Raw genomic sequence first — 16,205 nt, 5'->3', positions numbered from 1 at the left:
AGTTGATAGGTGAGAGTAAGTTTTCTGTAGGAATATAAACAAGAACTTCAGAATGAAAGGAAATAAATAAGGTATATTAAGCTCATGAAAGAAATGAAGGCAACTCATGTAAACTACAGGAAACTGAAGTGATAGGAGTGTCATGATAAAACCAGATCTCCTCACTGTATTATTAACACAAATTAGAATTTAAATTTCATACCCAGTTGCTTACAACAAGTCCTGAAGAGCAAAGACACATAAATATACATACTACAACAACTATCTTGCATTCCCTATTTGGATTCTATCACCAAAGGGAAAATATCTGTATAATACTAAGTATTAGAAACAGTGATGAACAATAGGTAAATGTGTAATTGTAGTATATGTAAAAGATACATGCCTTTATTATACAAATTTTTTATATAAAAATGAGTCATATGAAGATATTTTTCATGTCCTTTTTAGGTATAAATGTAAGTATAGTTACATTAATTATGTAGTAAATTTCAAATTCTATTTCTCCATGATCCATTTATAAGTAAAAAATGGGTTCCTGTAAAAGTTTTGGGAAGCCAGGATTAGAACAAAGTATACCTCATGGGTTGGGGCTCCATTTATACATGACTTCTATTAGAAACCCCCTCACTGATCACAGCCTTATCATGGTGAAGGGGATTGCATAACTCATTGAAGCCATGTGCGCAGGGCCACCCAAAATGGATGGGTCATTGTGAAGCATTCTGATAAAATGTGGTTCATAAGAGGATGAAATGGCAACCCACTCCAGTATTCTTGCTTGGAGAATCCCATGGACAATGTGAAAAGGCAAAAAGATATGGTGCCAGAAGATCATCAGCAGCTCAAGTCAAAAGCTGTCCAATATACTACTGAGGAAGAACACAGGGCAATTACTAATAGCTCCAATAAGAATGAAGCAGCTGCACAAAAGCTGAAATGATGCTCAGCTGTGGATGTATCAACTGGTGAAAGTAAAATCTGACAGTGCTATAAAGAAAAATACTGCATAGGAACTGGAATGTTAGGTCCATGAATCAAGGTAAATGGGAGAAGATCAAGCAGGAGATGGCAAGATTGAACATTGACATCTACAGAATCAGTGAACTAGAATGGACAGGAGTGGTGAATTTAATTCAGATGACCATTATATCTACTACTGTGGGCAAGAATCCCTTAGAAGAAAAGAAGCAGCCCTCATAATCAACAAAAGAGTCTGAGATGCAGTACTTCGGTGCAGTCACCAAAATGACATAGGAGATTGGAATGCAAAAGGAGGAAGTCAAGAGATACCCAGAAAAACAGGCAAGTTTGGCCTTTGAGTACAAAGTGAAGCAGCACAAAGGCTAACAGAATTTTGTCAAAAGAACATGTTGGTCATAGCAAACACCCTTTTCCAACAACCCAAGAGATGACTCTAAACACAGAGATCACAGATTGATCAATATCAAAATAAGATTGATTATGTTCTGTTCAGCCAAAGAAGGAGAAGCCCTATACGTCATTAAAAACAAGATCTGGAGCTGACTGTGGCTCAGATCATGAGATCCTTATTGCAAAATTCAGGTTGAAATAGACGAAAGTAGGGAAAACCAATAGGCCATTCAGGTATGACCTAAATCAAATCCCTTTTAATTAAACAGGGGAGGTGATGAATGGATTCAAGGGATTAAATCAGTGCCTGAAGAACTATGAACAGAGGTTCATAATATTGCACAGGAGGCAGTGACCAAAACCATCCTAAAGAAAAAGAAATGCAAGAAGGCAAAGTGGTTGTCTGAGGAGGTTTTACAGATATTTGAAGAAAGAAGAGAAGTGGAAGGCAAGGGAGAAAGCGAAAGATATACCCAACTGAATGCAGAGTTCCATTCAAGAATAGCAAGGAGAGATTAGAAGGCCTTTCTACATGATCAGTGGAAAGAAATAGAGGAAAACAATAGAATAGGAAAGACTAGAAATCTTTTCAAGAAAACTGGAGATATCAAGGGAACATTTCATGCAAGGATAGGCATGATAAAGGAGAGAAATGGTAAGGACATAACAGAAACAGAAGAGATTAAGAAGAGGTGGAAAGAATATGAAGAAGAACTAAATAAGAAAGGTCTTAATGACCTGGATAACCAGGATAGCGTGGTTACTCACCTAGAGTCAGACATCCTAGAGTGTGAAATCAAGTGGGCCTTAGGAAGCATTACTACAAACAAAGCTATTAGAGGTGACAGAATTTCAGCTGAGGTATTTAAAATCTTAAAAGATTATGCTATGAAAGTGCTGCAGTCAATATGCCAGAAAATTTAGAAAACTCAGCAATGGACACAGGACTGGAAAAGTTCAGTTTTCATTCCAATCCCAAAGAAGGGCAATGCCAAAGAATGTGCAAACCACTGCATAATTGTGCTTATTTCACATGCTAGCAAGGTTATGCTCAAAATCCTTCAAGTTAGATTTCAGCAGTACATGAAATGAGAACTTCCAGAAATTCCAAGCTGAGTTTCGAAGAGGCAGAGGAACCAGAGACCAAATTGCCAACATTCACTGTATCATAGAGAAAGCAAGAGAGTTCCAGAAAAATATCTACATCTGCTTCATTGATTATGCTAAAGCCTTTGACTATATGGAACACAAAAAACTGTGGAAAATACTCAAAGAGATGGGAGTACCAGACCACTTTATCTGTTGCCTGAGAAACCTATGGGTCAAGAAGCAACAAAGCCAGAAATGGAACAATTGACTGGTTCAAAATTGGATAAGGAGTACAAGGCTGTATATCGTCACTTTATTTATTTAACTTTTATGTAGAGTATATCATGCGAAATTCCAGGCTGGATGAATCGCAAGCTGGAATCAAGCCTGCCAGGAGAAATATCAGCAACATCAGATATGCAGATGATATCACTATAATGGCAGAAAGTGAAGAGGAATCAAAGAGCCTCCTGATGAGGAGGAAAGAGGAGAGTGAAAAAAACTCGCTTGAAACTCAACGTTAAAAAAAAAAAAATGAGAAGCTAAGATCATGGCATCTGGTCCCATCACCTCACGGCAAATAGAAGGGAAAAAGTAGAAATAGTGACAGATTTTCTTTTCTTGGGCTCCAAAATCACTGCAGACGATGACTACAGTAATGAAATTAAAAGATGCTTGTTCCTTGGAAAGAGCTATGACAAATCTAAACATTGTATTTAAAAGCAAGAGACATCACTTTGTCAACAAACGTCTGCATAGTCAAAGCTATGGTTTTTCCAGTAGTCGTATGCTAATGTGAGTGTTGGACCATAAAGAAGGCTAAGTGCCGAAGAACTGATGCTCTCAAATTGTGATGTCGAAAGACTCCTGAGAGTCTCTTGGACTGTGAGGAGACCAAACCAGTCAATTTTAAAGGAAATCAACTCTGAATGTTCGCTGGAAGGACTATTGTTGAAGTTGGATCTCCAATACTTTGGCCACCTATGCAAAGAGATGAAAAATACCTGATGTTGGGCAAGACTGAAGACAAAAGTAGCAGGTGGTGGCAGAAGATGAGACGGTTGGATGACAGCATCAACTCAATGAACGTGAATTTGTGCAAACTCCAGGTAATAATGGAAGACAAAAGAGCCCGCCATGCTAAAGTCCATAGGGTTGCAAGGAGCCAAAGACAATGTAGCTATTAAAAAACAACAATCTGGCAGGAAATGTCACATTTCTTCCAGCACAGATAGTGCTGTAAGTTGGACACATGTAAGCCAAAAATAAATAAAATAAAATCTTGGAGGTGGTAAGCAGTATAAAAATGACAGTGGTCAAGAAGTTTATTGCTTAGGTATTACTGAAACCCATTTGTTCTAATTAGCCCTGCTGCTGCTGCTGCTGCTAAGTTGCTTCAGTCATGTCCGACTCTGTGAGACCCCAGAGACTGCAGCCCACTAGGCTCCCCCGTCCCTGGGATTCTCCAGGCAAGAACACTGGAGTGAGTTGCCATTTCCTTCTCCAATGCATGAAAGTGAAAAGTGAAAGTGAAGTCGCTCAGTCGTGTCCGACTCTTTTCGACCCCATGGACTGCAGCCTACCAGGCTCCTCTGTCCATGGGATTTTCCAGGCAAGAGTACTGGAGTGGCGTGCCATTGCCTTCTCCCTAATTAGCCCTAGGAATCTTCAAAAGAAGAATATGAATACCCAATAAAATTGATTTATTCGTAACAGATTCTGAAAATATCTTTAATGATAGATTCACATGAAAATATTATTAGATTTGTACTGCTGACAATACATATTGGGTATTTCTTTCTCACACACACACGTACCACTAACTTAAAGACTCACAAAGCAAAGCCAAAAGAACAAACTTGAAAGGAATTTTGAATTTTAAAACTTGAAATTATCATTTCAACATGCAAATTATAGCCAGATCTATCAAGTGCTTTTTTTTTCTTAAAAAAAAAAAAAAGTTTATAAAGAGCATGCTAAGAGAGTTCATCTTTTTTATCTTTTTACCTACTGTACCAAGGAGTTTATTTACATAGGAATATATTTTTTATGACAAATTCAACTGTCTATTTTCCCATCTTCAAAAGACAACAATATTCAGAGATATTGGAATACTAAGGAGAGTTGGCAAACATTTTTCCTTCTTAGTATGTTTTTCTTTGACTTTATTGAAACAATCAGCCTGTAGTCTCAATCTATGTCCAAGTGGCAGGTTTCAAGATGCCCATATATAGCAAAGAATGCCCATTTGGGCTAGTATAGCTTTTGTTTTGTTTTCTTAACAAAGAGCAATAGGGGTTAAGCTCTCTGTTTTGGAGGAAACTGTGTTCGTTCCTTTGCCTCCACTTTGGCTTGACAACACTCTAGCAATAAATCAGTATTGGCAAAAACAAACAAAAAAGAACAACAACAAAACCCTCTTAATCATCATTTGGAAGAGGTTTACAGAAGTGATGTCTCTGACAGCTGTTGTCATGAAGTTTCTAAACACATTCAAACTTGCCTTTCAGCATTGCTTAAGCAATGAAACAATTTCAGATAATGACTTACCCTCCCTTAATATAGTCAAGGAATGAAACTTCTGTTTCTACCAAGAAAGACAGCAAGGTGACCTGAAGAAAGAAAACAAAAGAAAATAAAAACAAGAGAATTATATACTAGTACTAGTACTAATTGCAATCCCAACTGGACTTTTTTCTAAGTGTTAGTGAGAAAATTATATTTCCTAGCATTTTGTAAATCAATAAAGATAATCTATTTCAAACTCTTCTAGGACTGATTATTCTTATATTTAAAATTATCAGAAGAAAAGGGGCTAAAAATTAAGTAACTCCTTTCTATGACCAATTTACTTCCTTTGAAGAACAACATGCAAATTATCTACAAGGACACAGGGTTACTTCACTTTTTCAGGCCTGCTTGATTTTCTCGTGTGATTTCATTAAATGAAGAATTCATAATGAAACTTCCTCTTCCTTCAGACACAATTCAACCCCTAAACAACTTGCAGGAAGCTGTATTGCTATGTCCTATGAGGTGTTCTCTATTACAATCATTCCCATGGAAAGTTAATTTTGTATTATATACCTTCATATTAAAACCCTAATGAAAGAGTTCAGTTTTTACTTGCTTCTATTTGATACCAAATATTATATATATATATATTTTAATTCATCTATTTGAATCCTTAATGTATAACATAAAATTTGACTTACTGTTCCTGAATTAGTATATTTCTTCTTTTTTCCTTTCTTTCTGGGATTTATCACCTTCAAGAGCAGATAAAACAATTACAATGTTAGGATTTATACTGAAATATTTTAAAAATGTATAGTCCAACCTGGTGTCTTCACATATTATGGATTTATTTACTTACTAAAGTCTTTAGTTGGAGAAGGCAATGGCACCCCACTCCACTACTATTGCCTGGAAAATCCCACGGATGGAGGAGCCTGTTAGGCTGCAGTCCATGGGGTCACTAGAAGTCGGGCACGACTGAGCGACTTCACTTTCACTTTTCACTTTCATGCATTGGAGAAGGAAATGGCAGCCCACTCCAGTGTTCTTGCCTGGAGAATCCCAGGGACAGGGGAGCCTGGTGGGCTGCCGTTTATGGGGTCGCACAAAGTCAAACATGACTGAAGCGACTTCGTAGCAGCAGCAGCAGCAGCAGCAATGTCTTTAGTACAACTCCTTGAGTCTATTAGCCAAAATGTCTCTGCAAAATGACTAGTGATTATCTTCTTTAAAAAAATCTTTTTTTCAGTAATATTCTTCTCAATTACCTTATGCATTGATTACCCTACCCAAATACATCTTCTTGCTGTGAGGTCTCAAATATTAGTGATTGATTTGTAGAAAAACTATAGATTTCTCAAATAAAATATATTTAAGACATAACAGTTCTTATTTGATTATATACAGTAATGACAAATCATTCAAATATTTGACTCTTTAGGGTCTCTGTGCATGCGTGCTAAGTCGCTTCAATTGTGTTTGACTCTTTTTGACCCTATGGAGCATAGCACTCCAGACTCCTTTGTCCATGGAATTCTCCAGCAAGAATACTGGAGTGGGTTGCTATGTCTTCCTCCAGGGGATCTTCCCTACCCAGGGATCAAACTCATGTCTCTTAGGCCTCCTGCATGGGCAGGTGGTCTTTACCACTAACGTCACCTGGTGGTGGTGTTGGTGGTATAGTTGTTAAGTCGTGTCTGACCCTTGTGATCTCATGGACACAGGCTCCTGCCAGGCTCCTCTGTCCATGGGATTCTCCAGGCAAGAATACTGGAGTGGGTTACCATTTCCTCCTCCAGGGGATGTTCCTGACCCAGGGATGGAAACCAGGTCTCCTGCATTGCTGGCAGATTCTTTACCAACTGAGCTAGGAGGGAAGCCCCTCATAGCATCACCTGGGAAGGCATTTAAGGGCTGCACTTATTGCTTAATAATGATAGTAATTTCCATCAGACACATAATAATGTGTAAAAGTTTGGAGTCCTGGTGGGAGCCACATGGATTCACAAACCTAGAAATAGGCTGACCAACTGAGGTCTCAACTGTGCACTCTGAAAAGGAACCGTGGCCCAGGACCACCCTACTGAACAAAGGTACTGGAGCCAGTCTCATCCAGCCAGCAGCAAACCTAACCCACACTCACCTGAGCCCCTAGTAACAAGCATACCATCAGTATATCCTACTGTATACCTAGCAATTACTTCAATACCGGCTCTAAACCACCACAACTGCAGTTTTGAAGGTAGCCCCATAAGTCTGGAGAACCATGAGGAAAAGGTCTTTACCTGACAAAATAAGTCTATAAATCAGCAGGCAGCATTTATTTATTTACTTATGTATTTTCACTTTAGGAATTTTATTTAGTTCTCAATAGGGTTTTAAATGATATGACCTACGGGCTTTTCATTGTCCCATTTAATTCTGCATGGCTGAGAATCATACCCTACAAGGTAGGCAAGATAAGAAGACATCCATAGGGATTTACTCCTCTTTGTCTTATCTTCTTATTAGTAGTTATAGACTTTTAACAGGGATATAAAAGTAATCTGTGTGATTTATGCTTTTTTTTTTCTACACAGCCTTTAAAAGAATACATGTAGAAAAAGATTTTAACTATTATTGGAGTCAAAAACAACAACCCAAACACCTGATTAAATGCCAGCTTGTAGACTTACTAATTGTTTGAATTTGTTCCTTAATGTTCTTGCTGCTTGAGTTGTCTCTGATTCTTTTCTAACATTTTGTTTTGTTTTATATTTAAAATTTTTTCTTTTTATAATATATTTTTTATTGAAGTATAGTTGATTTACAATGTAGTGCCAATCTCTGCTGTACAGCAAAGTGACTCAGTTTTATACATATATAAATACAATCTTTTTAAATATTCTTCTCCATTATGGTTTATCCTAGGACATTGGATGTAGTTCCCTGTGCTAAACAGTAGGACTTGTGTATCTACTCTAAATGTATAGTTTGCATTTACCAACCCCAAATCCTAGTCACCCTTCCTCTTGGCAGCCACAAGTCTGATCTCTATGTTTCTGAGTCTGTTTCTATTTTGTAGATAGGTTCATTGGTGCCATATTTTAGGTTCCACATACAAGTGGTATCACACGGTATTTGTCTTTCTTTCTGACTTACTTCACTTAGTATAATAATCTCTAGTTGCATCCATGATGCTGCAAATGGCATTATTTTTTATGACTGAGTAGTATTCCATTGTTTATTTGTAGCACCTACTCTTTATCCATTCATCTGTCAATAGACATTTAGGTTGCTTCCATATTTTGACTACTGTGAACAGTGCTGTTATGAACATAGATGTCTGTATACCTTTTGAATTAGTTTTGTCTGGGTATATGCCCAGGAATAGGATTGCTGGATCACATGGTACTTTTATGTTTAATTTTCTAAGGAATCTCCATAGTGACTGCACCAACTTACATTGCCACCAATGCTGTAGGAGGATTCCCTTTTCTCCATACCCTATCTAGCATGTGTTATTTGTAGACTCTTTAATGATGACCACTCTGGTGTGAACTGCTACTTCATTACAGTTTTGACTTGCATTTGTCTACTAATTAGCGATGTTGAGCATCTTTTCATGTGCCTACTGGCCAGATGTCTTTAAAGAAATGTCTATTAAGGGCTTCTTCCTATTTTCCAAATGGGTTGTTTTTTTTTGTTGTTGTTGTTGAGTTGTATGACCTGTTTGTATATTTTGGAGATTAAGCCCTTGTCAGTGGCATCATTTGCAAACATTTTCTCCCCTTCTGCAGGTTGCCTTTTCATTGTTTTTTTTTTTTTTAATGGTTTCCTTTACTATGCAAAAGCTTGTAAGTTTGATTAGGTGCAACTTATTTTAGATTTTATTTCTATTGCTTTGGGAGACTGACCTAAGAAAACATTTGTTTGATTTATGTCAGAGAATGTTTTGCCTGTACTCTCTTCTAGGAGTTTTATGGTGCCCTGAAAGTGAAAGAGGAGAGTGAAAAAGTTGGCTTAAAGCTCAACATTCAGAAAACTAAGATCATGGCATCTGGTCCCAACACTTCATGGGAAATAGATGGGGAAACAGTGGAAACAGTGTCAGACTTTATTTTTTTGGGCTCCAAAATCACTGCAGATGGTGACTGCAGCCATGAAATTAAAAGACTCTTACTCCTTGGAAGGAAAGTTATGACCAACCTAGATAGCATATTCAAAAGCAGAGACATTACTTTGCCAACAAAGGTCCATCTAGTCAAAGCTATGGTTTTTCCAGTGGTCATGTATGAATGCGAGAGTTGGACTGTGAAGAAAGCTGAGTGCCGAAGAATTGATGCTTTTGAACTGTGGAGCTGAAGACTCTTGTGAGTCCCTTGGACTGCAAGGAGATCCAACCAGTCCATCCTAAAGGAGATCAGTCCTGGGTGTTCATTGGAAGGACTGATGCTGAAGTTGAAACTCCAATACTTTGGCCACCTCATGCGAAGAGTTGACTCATCGGAAAAGACCCTGATGCTGGGAGAGATTGGGGGCAGGAGGAGAAGGAGACAACAGAGGATGAGATGGCTGGATGGCATCACTGACTCGATGGACGTGAGTCTGAGTGAACCCCGGGAGCTGGTAATGGACAGGGAGGCCTGGTGTGCTGCGATTCATGGGGTCACAAAGAGTCGGACACGACTGAGGGACTGAACTGAACTGAACTGATGTTTCTTCTATTTTCACTTTGGTAAGAGTTTTTTTTTTTTTTATCATAAATGAATATTGAATTTTTTAAAATGCTTTTTTTTTTTGCATCTATTGAGTTGATTATGTGTTTTTTTTCTTTTTCAGTGTGGTGTACTGCATTAATTGATTTGTGCATGTTAAACTATCCTTGTGAACTTCTAATGAATCCCACTTGGTCATGGTGTAGGAACTTTTTCTATGTGTTGTTGGATTCAATTTGTTAATATTTTGTTGAAAATTTTTGAATCTATATTCATAAAAGACATTGACCAGTAATTTGCTTTATTGGTGGCATCTTATCTGGTTTTGGTGCAGGATGATTGTGGCTTCACAGAATGTCTTGGGAGTGTTCACTCTCTTTTGGAAGAGTTTGAAGAGAAACAGTTTTCTTTGTATGTGTGGTCATATGTACCTATGAAACCATCTGGTCCTGGACTTTTGTTTATAGGGTGCTTTTTAAAGGTAGTTTTCTTTTTTTTAAAAAATCACAGATTCTATTTAACTTCAAGTGATGGGTCTGTTCAATTATCTATTTCTGCTTGATTCAATTTTGGTGGGCTGTATGTTTTTAGAAAGTTGTTCATTTCTTCTAGGTTGTCAGATTTGTTGGCATATATCGTTCATAGTATTCTTTTATGTATTTTTTTGGTTTTCTGCAGTATCAGATTTTTGATACTCTCTTTTTTAATTTCTTATTTTATTTGGATTCTTTTACTTTTCTTTTTGGTGAGCCTGGCCAGAGGCATTCAATTTTCTTTATCCTTTCAAAGTACTTGACCTTGGTTTTATTGGAGTTTTGTTTTATTTTTTAGTCTTTTATTTCCTTCCTGATCTTTAATATTCCCTTCCTTCTCCTGACTTTAGGTTTTGCTAGTTCTTTTTTTTTCTAATTGTTTTAGGTGATAGGTTAGGTTGCTTGAGATTTTTCTTGATTTTTGATAAAGACCTGTATTGCTATGAGCTTCTCTCCAAGAACTGCATTTGTAGCACCTCATAGATTTTGTTGGCTGTGTTTTGTCATTTGTTGCAAGGTATTTTAAAATTTCCTTTTGATTTCCTCTTTGATCCATTCATTTTTTAGTAGCTTGTACTTTGGTTTCCATGTAATCATATTTTTTCATGTCTTTTCCTATGGTTGATTTCTAGTTTTATGTTGTTGTGGTCAGAGAATATTCTTGAAATAATTTCTCTACTCTTAAATTTGTTGAAGTTTGTTGTGCCCAGTATGTGGTCCATCCTAGAGAATGTTTGATGTGCACTTGACAAGAATGTGTGTTGTGATTTTTTTTATGTAATGTCTTGAAAATACCAATTAAGTCTAACTGCTCTATTGCATCATTCAGGATCTATGTTGCTTATTGATTTTCTGTCCAGAAGATCTTTCCATTGATGTCAGCGGGGTGTCAAAGTCTCCTACTGTTACTACTATCCTGTTGATTTCTCCATTTATGTTTGTTAGCATTTATTTTATGTATTTGGGTGCTTCTATATTAGATGCATATATGCTAATGACTGTAATTGATTCTTTTTTCATTAAGTATTTTTTTTTTTACCTTTTTCTATATACATTTTTACCTTCTTTATTTAGTCTTTGCTTTACAGTCTATTTTGTCTGATATGAGTATTGCAACTCCCAGTTTCTTTTCATTTCCATTTGCATAAAACATTTTTCCATCCCCTCACTTTTTATTTTTAATTGGAGGATGACTGTTTTACAATGTTGTATTGGTTTCTGCTGTATAGAAACACAAATCAGCCATGAGTATATACATTCTCTCCCTCTTGAGCCTCCCTCTCACTCCCTCCTCTGATCCCTGTAGGTTGTCACAGAGCACCAGACTGAGTTACAGAGCAGCTTCCCATTACTTGTTTTACACATGGTGGTGTGTACATGTTAATGGTACTATCTCAATTCATCTCACCCTCTCCTTCCTCCACTGTGTCCACAAGATTGTCTTCTACATCTTTGTCTCTAGAAATGCCCTGCAAATAGGTTCATCAGCACCATTTTTCTAGATTCCATATATTTGCATTAGCATATGATATCTGTTTTCTCTTTCTGACTTACTTCACTGTATATCAGACTTGAAGTTCATTAACCTCATTTTAACTGACTCAAATTCATTTATTTTTATGGCTGGGTAATATTCCATTGTATATATGTGCCACAACTTATTTATCAGTTCATCTGTCAATGGATATCTACATTGCTTCCATATCCTGGTGATTGTAACAGTGCAAAATGAACATTGGAGCACACAGGTCTTTTTGAATTAAGGTTTTCTCAAAATATATGCCCAGAATTGGGATTTCTGGGTCATATAGTAGTTTTATTCCTAGTTTTTGAAGGAATCTCCATGCTGTTTTCCATAGTGGTTGTATCAGAGTACATTCTCACCAACAGTGAAAGAGGACTCCATTTTCTCCACACTTTCTTCAGCATTTATAGTTTGTAGATTTTTAAATGATGGCTATTCTGACCAGTGTGAAGTGATAACTCATTGTAGTTTTGACTTGCATTTATCTAATAGTGAGCAATACTGAGCATCTTTTAATATGTTTGGTGGCCACCTGTATGTCTTCTTTGCAGAAATGTCTGTTTAGGTCTTCTGCCCATTTTCTGATTGTTTTTTTTTTTTCTTTATGAAATTGAGCTGCATAAGCTTCAACAAAAAAATAAAATAAAATAACTAGGGATAAACCTACTTAAAGAGAGAAAAGATCTGTTGCAGAAAACTGTAAGATGGTGATGAAAGAAATCAAAGACGACACAGACAGATGAAGAGATATAGCCTGTTCTAGGATCACAAGAATCAGTACTGTGAAAATAACTATACTACCCAAAGCAATCTACAGATTCAATGCAAGCCTCATCAAATTACCAACAGCATTCTTCACAGAACTAGAACAAAAATTATATAGTTTGTGCAGAAATACAAAAGACCCTGAACAGACAAAGAATTCTTGAGAAAGAAAAATGAAGCTGGATCAATCAAACTTTCTGATTTCATACTATACTATAAAGCTATAGTCAAGAGTGCATGGTACTGGCACAAAAACAGAAATATAGACAAAAGGAAGAACATAGAAAGCCCAGAGATAAACCTGTGCATCTATTGGCATCTTTGACAAAGGAGGCAAGAATATACAATAGAGAAAAGATAGTCTCTTCAATAAGTGGTGCTGGGTATACTGGACAGCTACATGTATAAGAATAAGATTAGAACACTTCCTAACAGCATACATAAAAAGAAACTCAAAATGGAATAAATATCTAAATGTAAGGCCAGAAACTATGAAACTTTTAGAGGAATATATAGATAGAACACTCTATGACATAAATCACAGCAACATCTTCTTTGACCTACCTCCTAGAGTAATGGAAATGAAAACAAAAGTAAACAAATAGGTCATAATTAAACATAAAAGCTTTTGCACAGCAAAGGAAATTATGAACAAGGTGGAAAGACAACCCTCAGAATGGGAGAAAATAACTGCAAAGGAAGCAACTGATAAATGATTAATCTCCAAAATATACAATCATTCCATCGCCTCACTTCCAATCTATGTGTGTCTTTTCCCCTTAAGTGGGTCTTTTATAGGCAGCATATTGTAATCTCGTTGTGCCCGACTCTTTTGTGACCTCATGCACTGTAGCTTACCAGGTTCCTCTGCCCATGGGATTGCCCAGGCAAGAATTCTCAAGTGGGTTGCCATTTTCTTCTCCAGAGGATCTTCCTGACCCAAGGATTGAAGCTGTCTCTCTTTCCTTGCAGGAAAGGAGCTGTCTCTTCCTTTCCTTCTTTACTGCTGAGCCACCAGGGAAGTCCACAATGGTATATTACTCAATCATAAAAGGGAATGAAAGAGTGTCTTTTGCAAAGATATGGATGCAGCTAGAGGTTGTTATACAGAGTGTGTAGTAAATCAGAAAGAGAAAAACAAATATCGCATAATATGGCTTATATGTGGAATCTCAAAAAATGGTAGAGATGAACTTATTTGCAAAGCAAAAATAGAGTTACAGATGTAGAGATCAAAGATATGGTTACCAAGGGAGGAAAATGGGATGGATGAACTGGGAAACTGGGGCTGAAATATTTACACTACTATGTATAAAACAGACAACTAATGAGAACTTCCTGTTTAGCACAGGGATCTCTACTCATTGCTCTATTGTGATTTAAATTAGAAGGAAATTTAAAAGAGTGGGTAAATGTATTTGTATGATTGATTTACTTTGCTTTATAGCAAGAAACTAACAACATTTAAAAGAAACTATGGTTGGGTGGTATCACCGACTTGATGGACATGAGTTTGAGTAAGCTCTGGGAGTTGGGGACGAACAAGGAAGCCTACTACAGTCCATGTGGTCACAAAGAGTCAGACATGACTGAGTGACTGAACTGATATGCCAATAAATATTAATAAAAACCAAACATTTTATCGAGACTGTGAATAAGAAGGGTGTCTACTCAGTGGTAAAGAATCTGTCTGCAATGCAGGAGATGTGGTTTCTATCCTTGGGTTGGGGAGCTCTCCTGGAGAAAGACATGGCAACCCATTCAAAAATTTTGTCTGGGAAACCACATGGACAGAGGAGTATGGCAGGCTACAGTCCATGCGGTGGCAAAGAGTTCATCATGACTTAGTAACTAAACAACAACAACAATATTCAATTCAGTTCAGTTCAGTTCAGTCGCTCAGTCGTGTCCGACTCTTTGCGACCCCATGAATCACAGCACGCCAGGCCTCCCTGTCCATCACCAACTCCCGGAGTTGACCCAAACCCGTGTCCATAGAGTCAGTGATGCCATACAGCCATCTCATCCTCTGTCGTCCCCTTCTCCTCCTGCCCCCAACCCCTCCCAGCATCAGAGTCTTTTCCAATAAGTCAACTCTTCGCATGAGGTGGCCAAAGTACTGGAGTTTCAGCTTTAGCATCATTCCTTCTAAAGAAATCCCAGGGCTGATCTCCTTCAGAATGGACTGGTTGGATATCCTTGCAGTCCAAGGGACTGTTAAGAGTCTTCTCCAACACCACAGTTCAAAAGCATCAATTCTTCGGTGCTCAACCTTCTTCACAATCCAACTCTCACATCCATACATGACCACAGGAAAAACCATAGCCTTGACTAGACGAACCTTTGTTGGCAAAGTAATGTCTCTGCTTTTCAATATGCTATCTAGGTTGGACATAATTTTCCTTCCAAGGAGTAAGCATCTTTTAATTTCATGGCTGCAATCACCATCTGCAGTGATTTTGGAGCCCAAAAAATAAAGTCTGACACTGTTGACACTGTTTCCCCATCTATTTCCCATGAAGTGATGGGACCAGATGCCATGATCTTAGTTTTCTGAATATTGATTACTTTGCCCAATTATTGATAAGCAAATATTTATTGACATATTAAACCTTGTTTTCTGATTGATTCTTTGTTTTTTCCTTGTTTCTTTCTTTTTGTGGTTTGAGGATTTATTTTATGCTTGTGTTCTCTTAATTTTTTGTGAATCTATTGTATGTTTTTGATTTGTGGTTTCCCTATTTTTCAAGTATGTTAACACCTTCCTATATCTGATAGCAATATAGGCTTAAACACACTGTAAAAAAAAAAAAAGAATCTGATTGTATGTTTTTGATTTGTGGTTTCCCTATTTTTCAAGTATGTTAACACCTTCCTATATCTGATAGCAATATAGGCTTAAACACACTGTAAAAAAAAAAAAAGAATCTGCATTTTATTACTCTTTCCTTATATTTTATGATTTTGATGTTATTTTTTACACCTTCATCTCTATCTTTTTGCTGTTCCTTGTGTTTATCATTGATTTCAAAAATACATTTTTTCCTTTATCTCTGTTTGATCTGTATACTGGCTAATTTAAGTGATTTACTTTCAAATTATGATTTTCTTCTTCCTGTATCTTCTTGCTTCTTTTCCACTCAGAGGAGATGTTTCAATATTTACTGTAGGGTAGATTTAGTGTTGCCATATTTTTTTAGCTTTTACTTGTCTGAGAAATTCTTTGCGTCTCCTCCTTTTCTAAATGATAAACTTTTGGATAGAGTATTCTAGGTTGTAGATTTTCCCTTTCAAGACTTTAAATATATTCTGCCACTCCCTTCTGGTCTGCAGTGTTTCTGTAGGTAATCAGCTGATAGCCTTCTGGGAATTTCCTTGTAATGAACTCCTTGTTTTTCTCTTGCTGCCCTTAGAATCCTTTCTTTAATGTTTGCCATTTTAACATGTCTTGGTGTAGGTCTGTTTGGGTTCATCTTGTTTAGAACCCTCTGTGCTTCCTGTATCTGAATACATGTTTCCTTGATTACATTTGGGAAGTTTTCAGCCACAATTTTTTCAAATACATTTTCAGTCCTCCTTTCTCTTTCTTCTCCTTCTAGAACCCTGATTATGTGTAGACTGGCACAGTTTATATTATCCCACAGGTCTCTTATATTGCTTTCAATATTTTTTTCCCCAGTTTGGCTTTCTGTCTGCTATTGATTG

At 37.0% G+C, this 16,205-nt stretch overlaps 1 protein-coding gene across 2 annotated transcripts in view; it reads right to left on the bottom strand.

The window, feature by feature from the left end:
- The window catches only part of CPNE8 (copine 8), a 280,044-nt gene that overhangs the window by 63,931 nt on the left and 199,908 nt on the right, over positions 1-16,205 (bottom strand). For both annotated transcript variants that reach the window (XM_019960805.2, XM_070789278.1), the window contains 2 exons: positions 5,679-5,732; positions 5,014-5,075 (listed from right to left, as the gene is read on the bottom strand). In XM_019960805.2, coding sequence (XP_019816364.1) covers positions 5,014-5,075; positions 5,679-5,732 — 116 coding nt within the window. The remainder of the gene's footprint in view (positions 1-5,013; positions 5,076-5,678; positions 5,733-16,205) is intronic.

This window comes from Bos indicus, chromosome 5 (genome assembly GCF_029378745.1).
Source record: "Bos indicus isolate NIAB-ARS_2022 breed Sahiwal x Tharparkar chromosome 5, NIAB-ARS_B.indTharparkar_mat_pri_1.0, whole genome shotgun sequence".
NCBI classification, from domain to species: domain Eukaryota; kingdom Metazoa; phylum Chordata; class Mammalia; order Artiodactyla; family Bovidae; genus Bos; species Bos indicus.
This window is presented reverse-complemented; position numbering and strand designations above follow the sequence as displayed.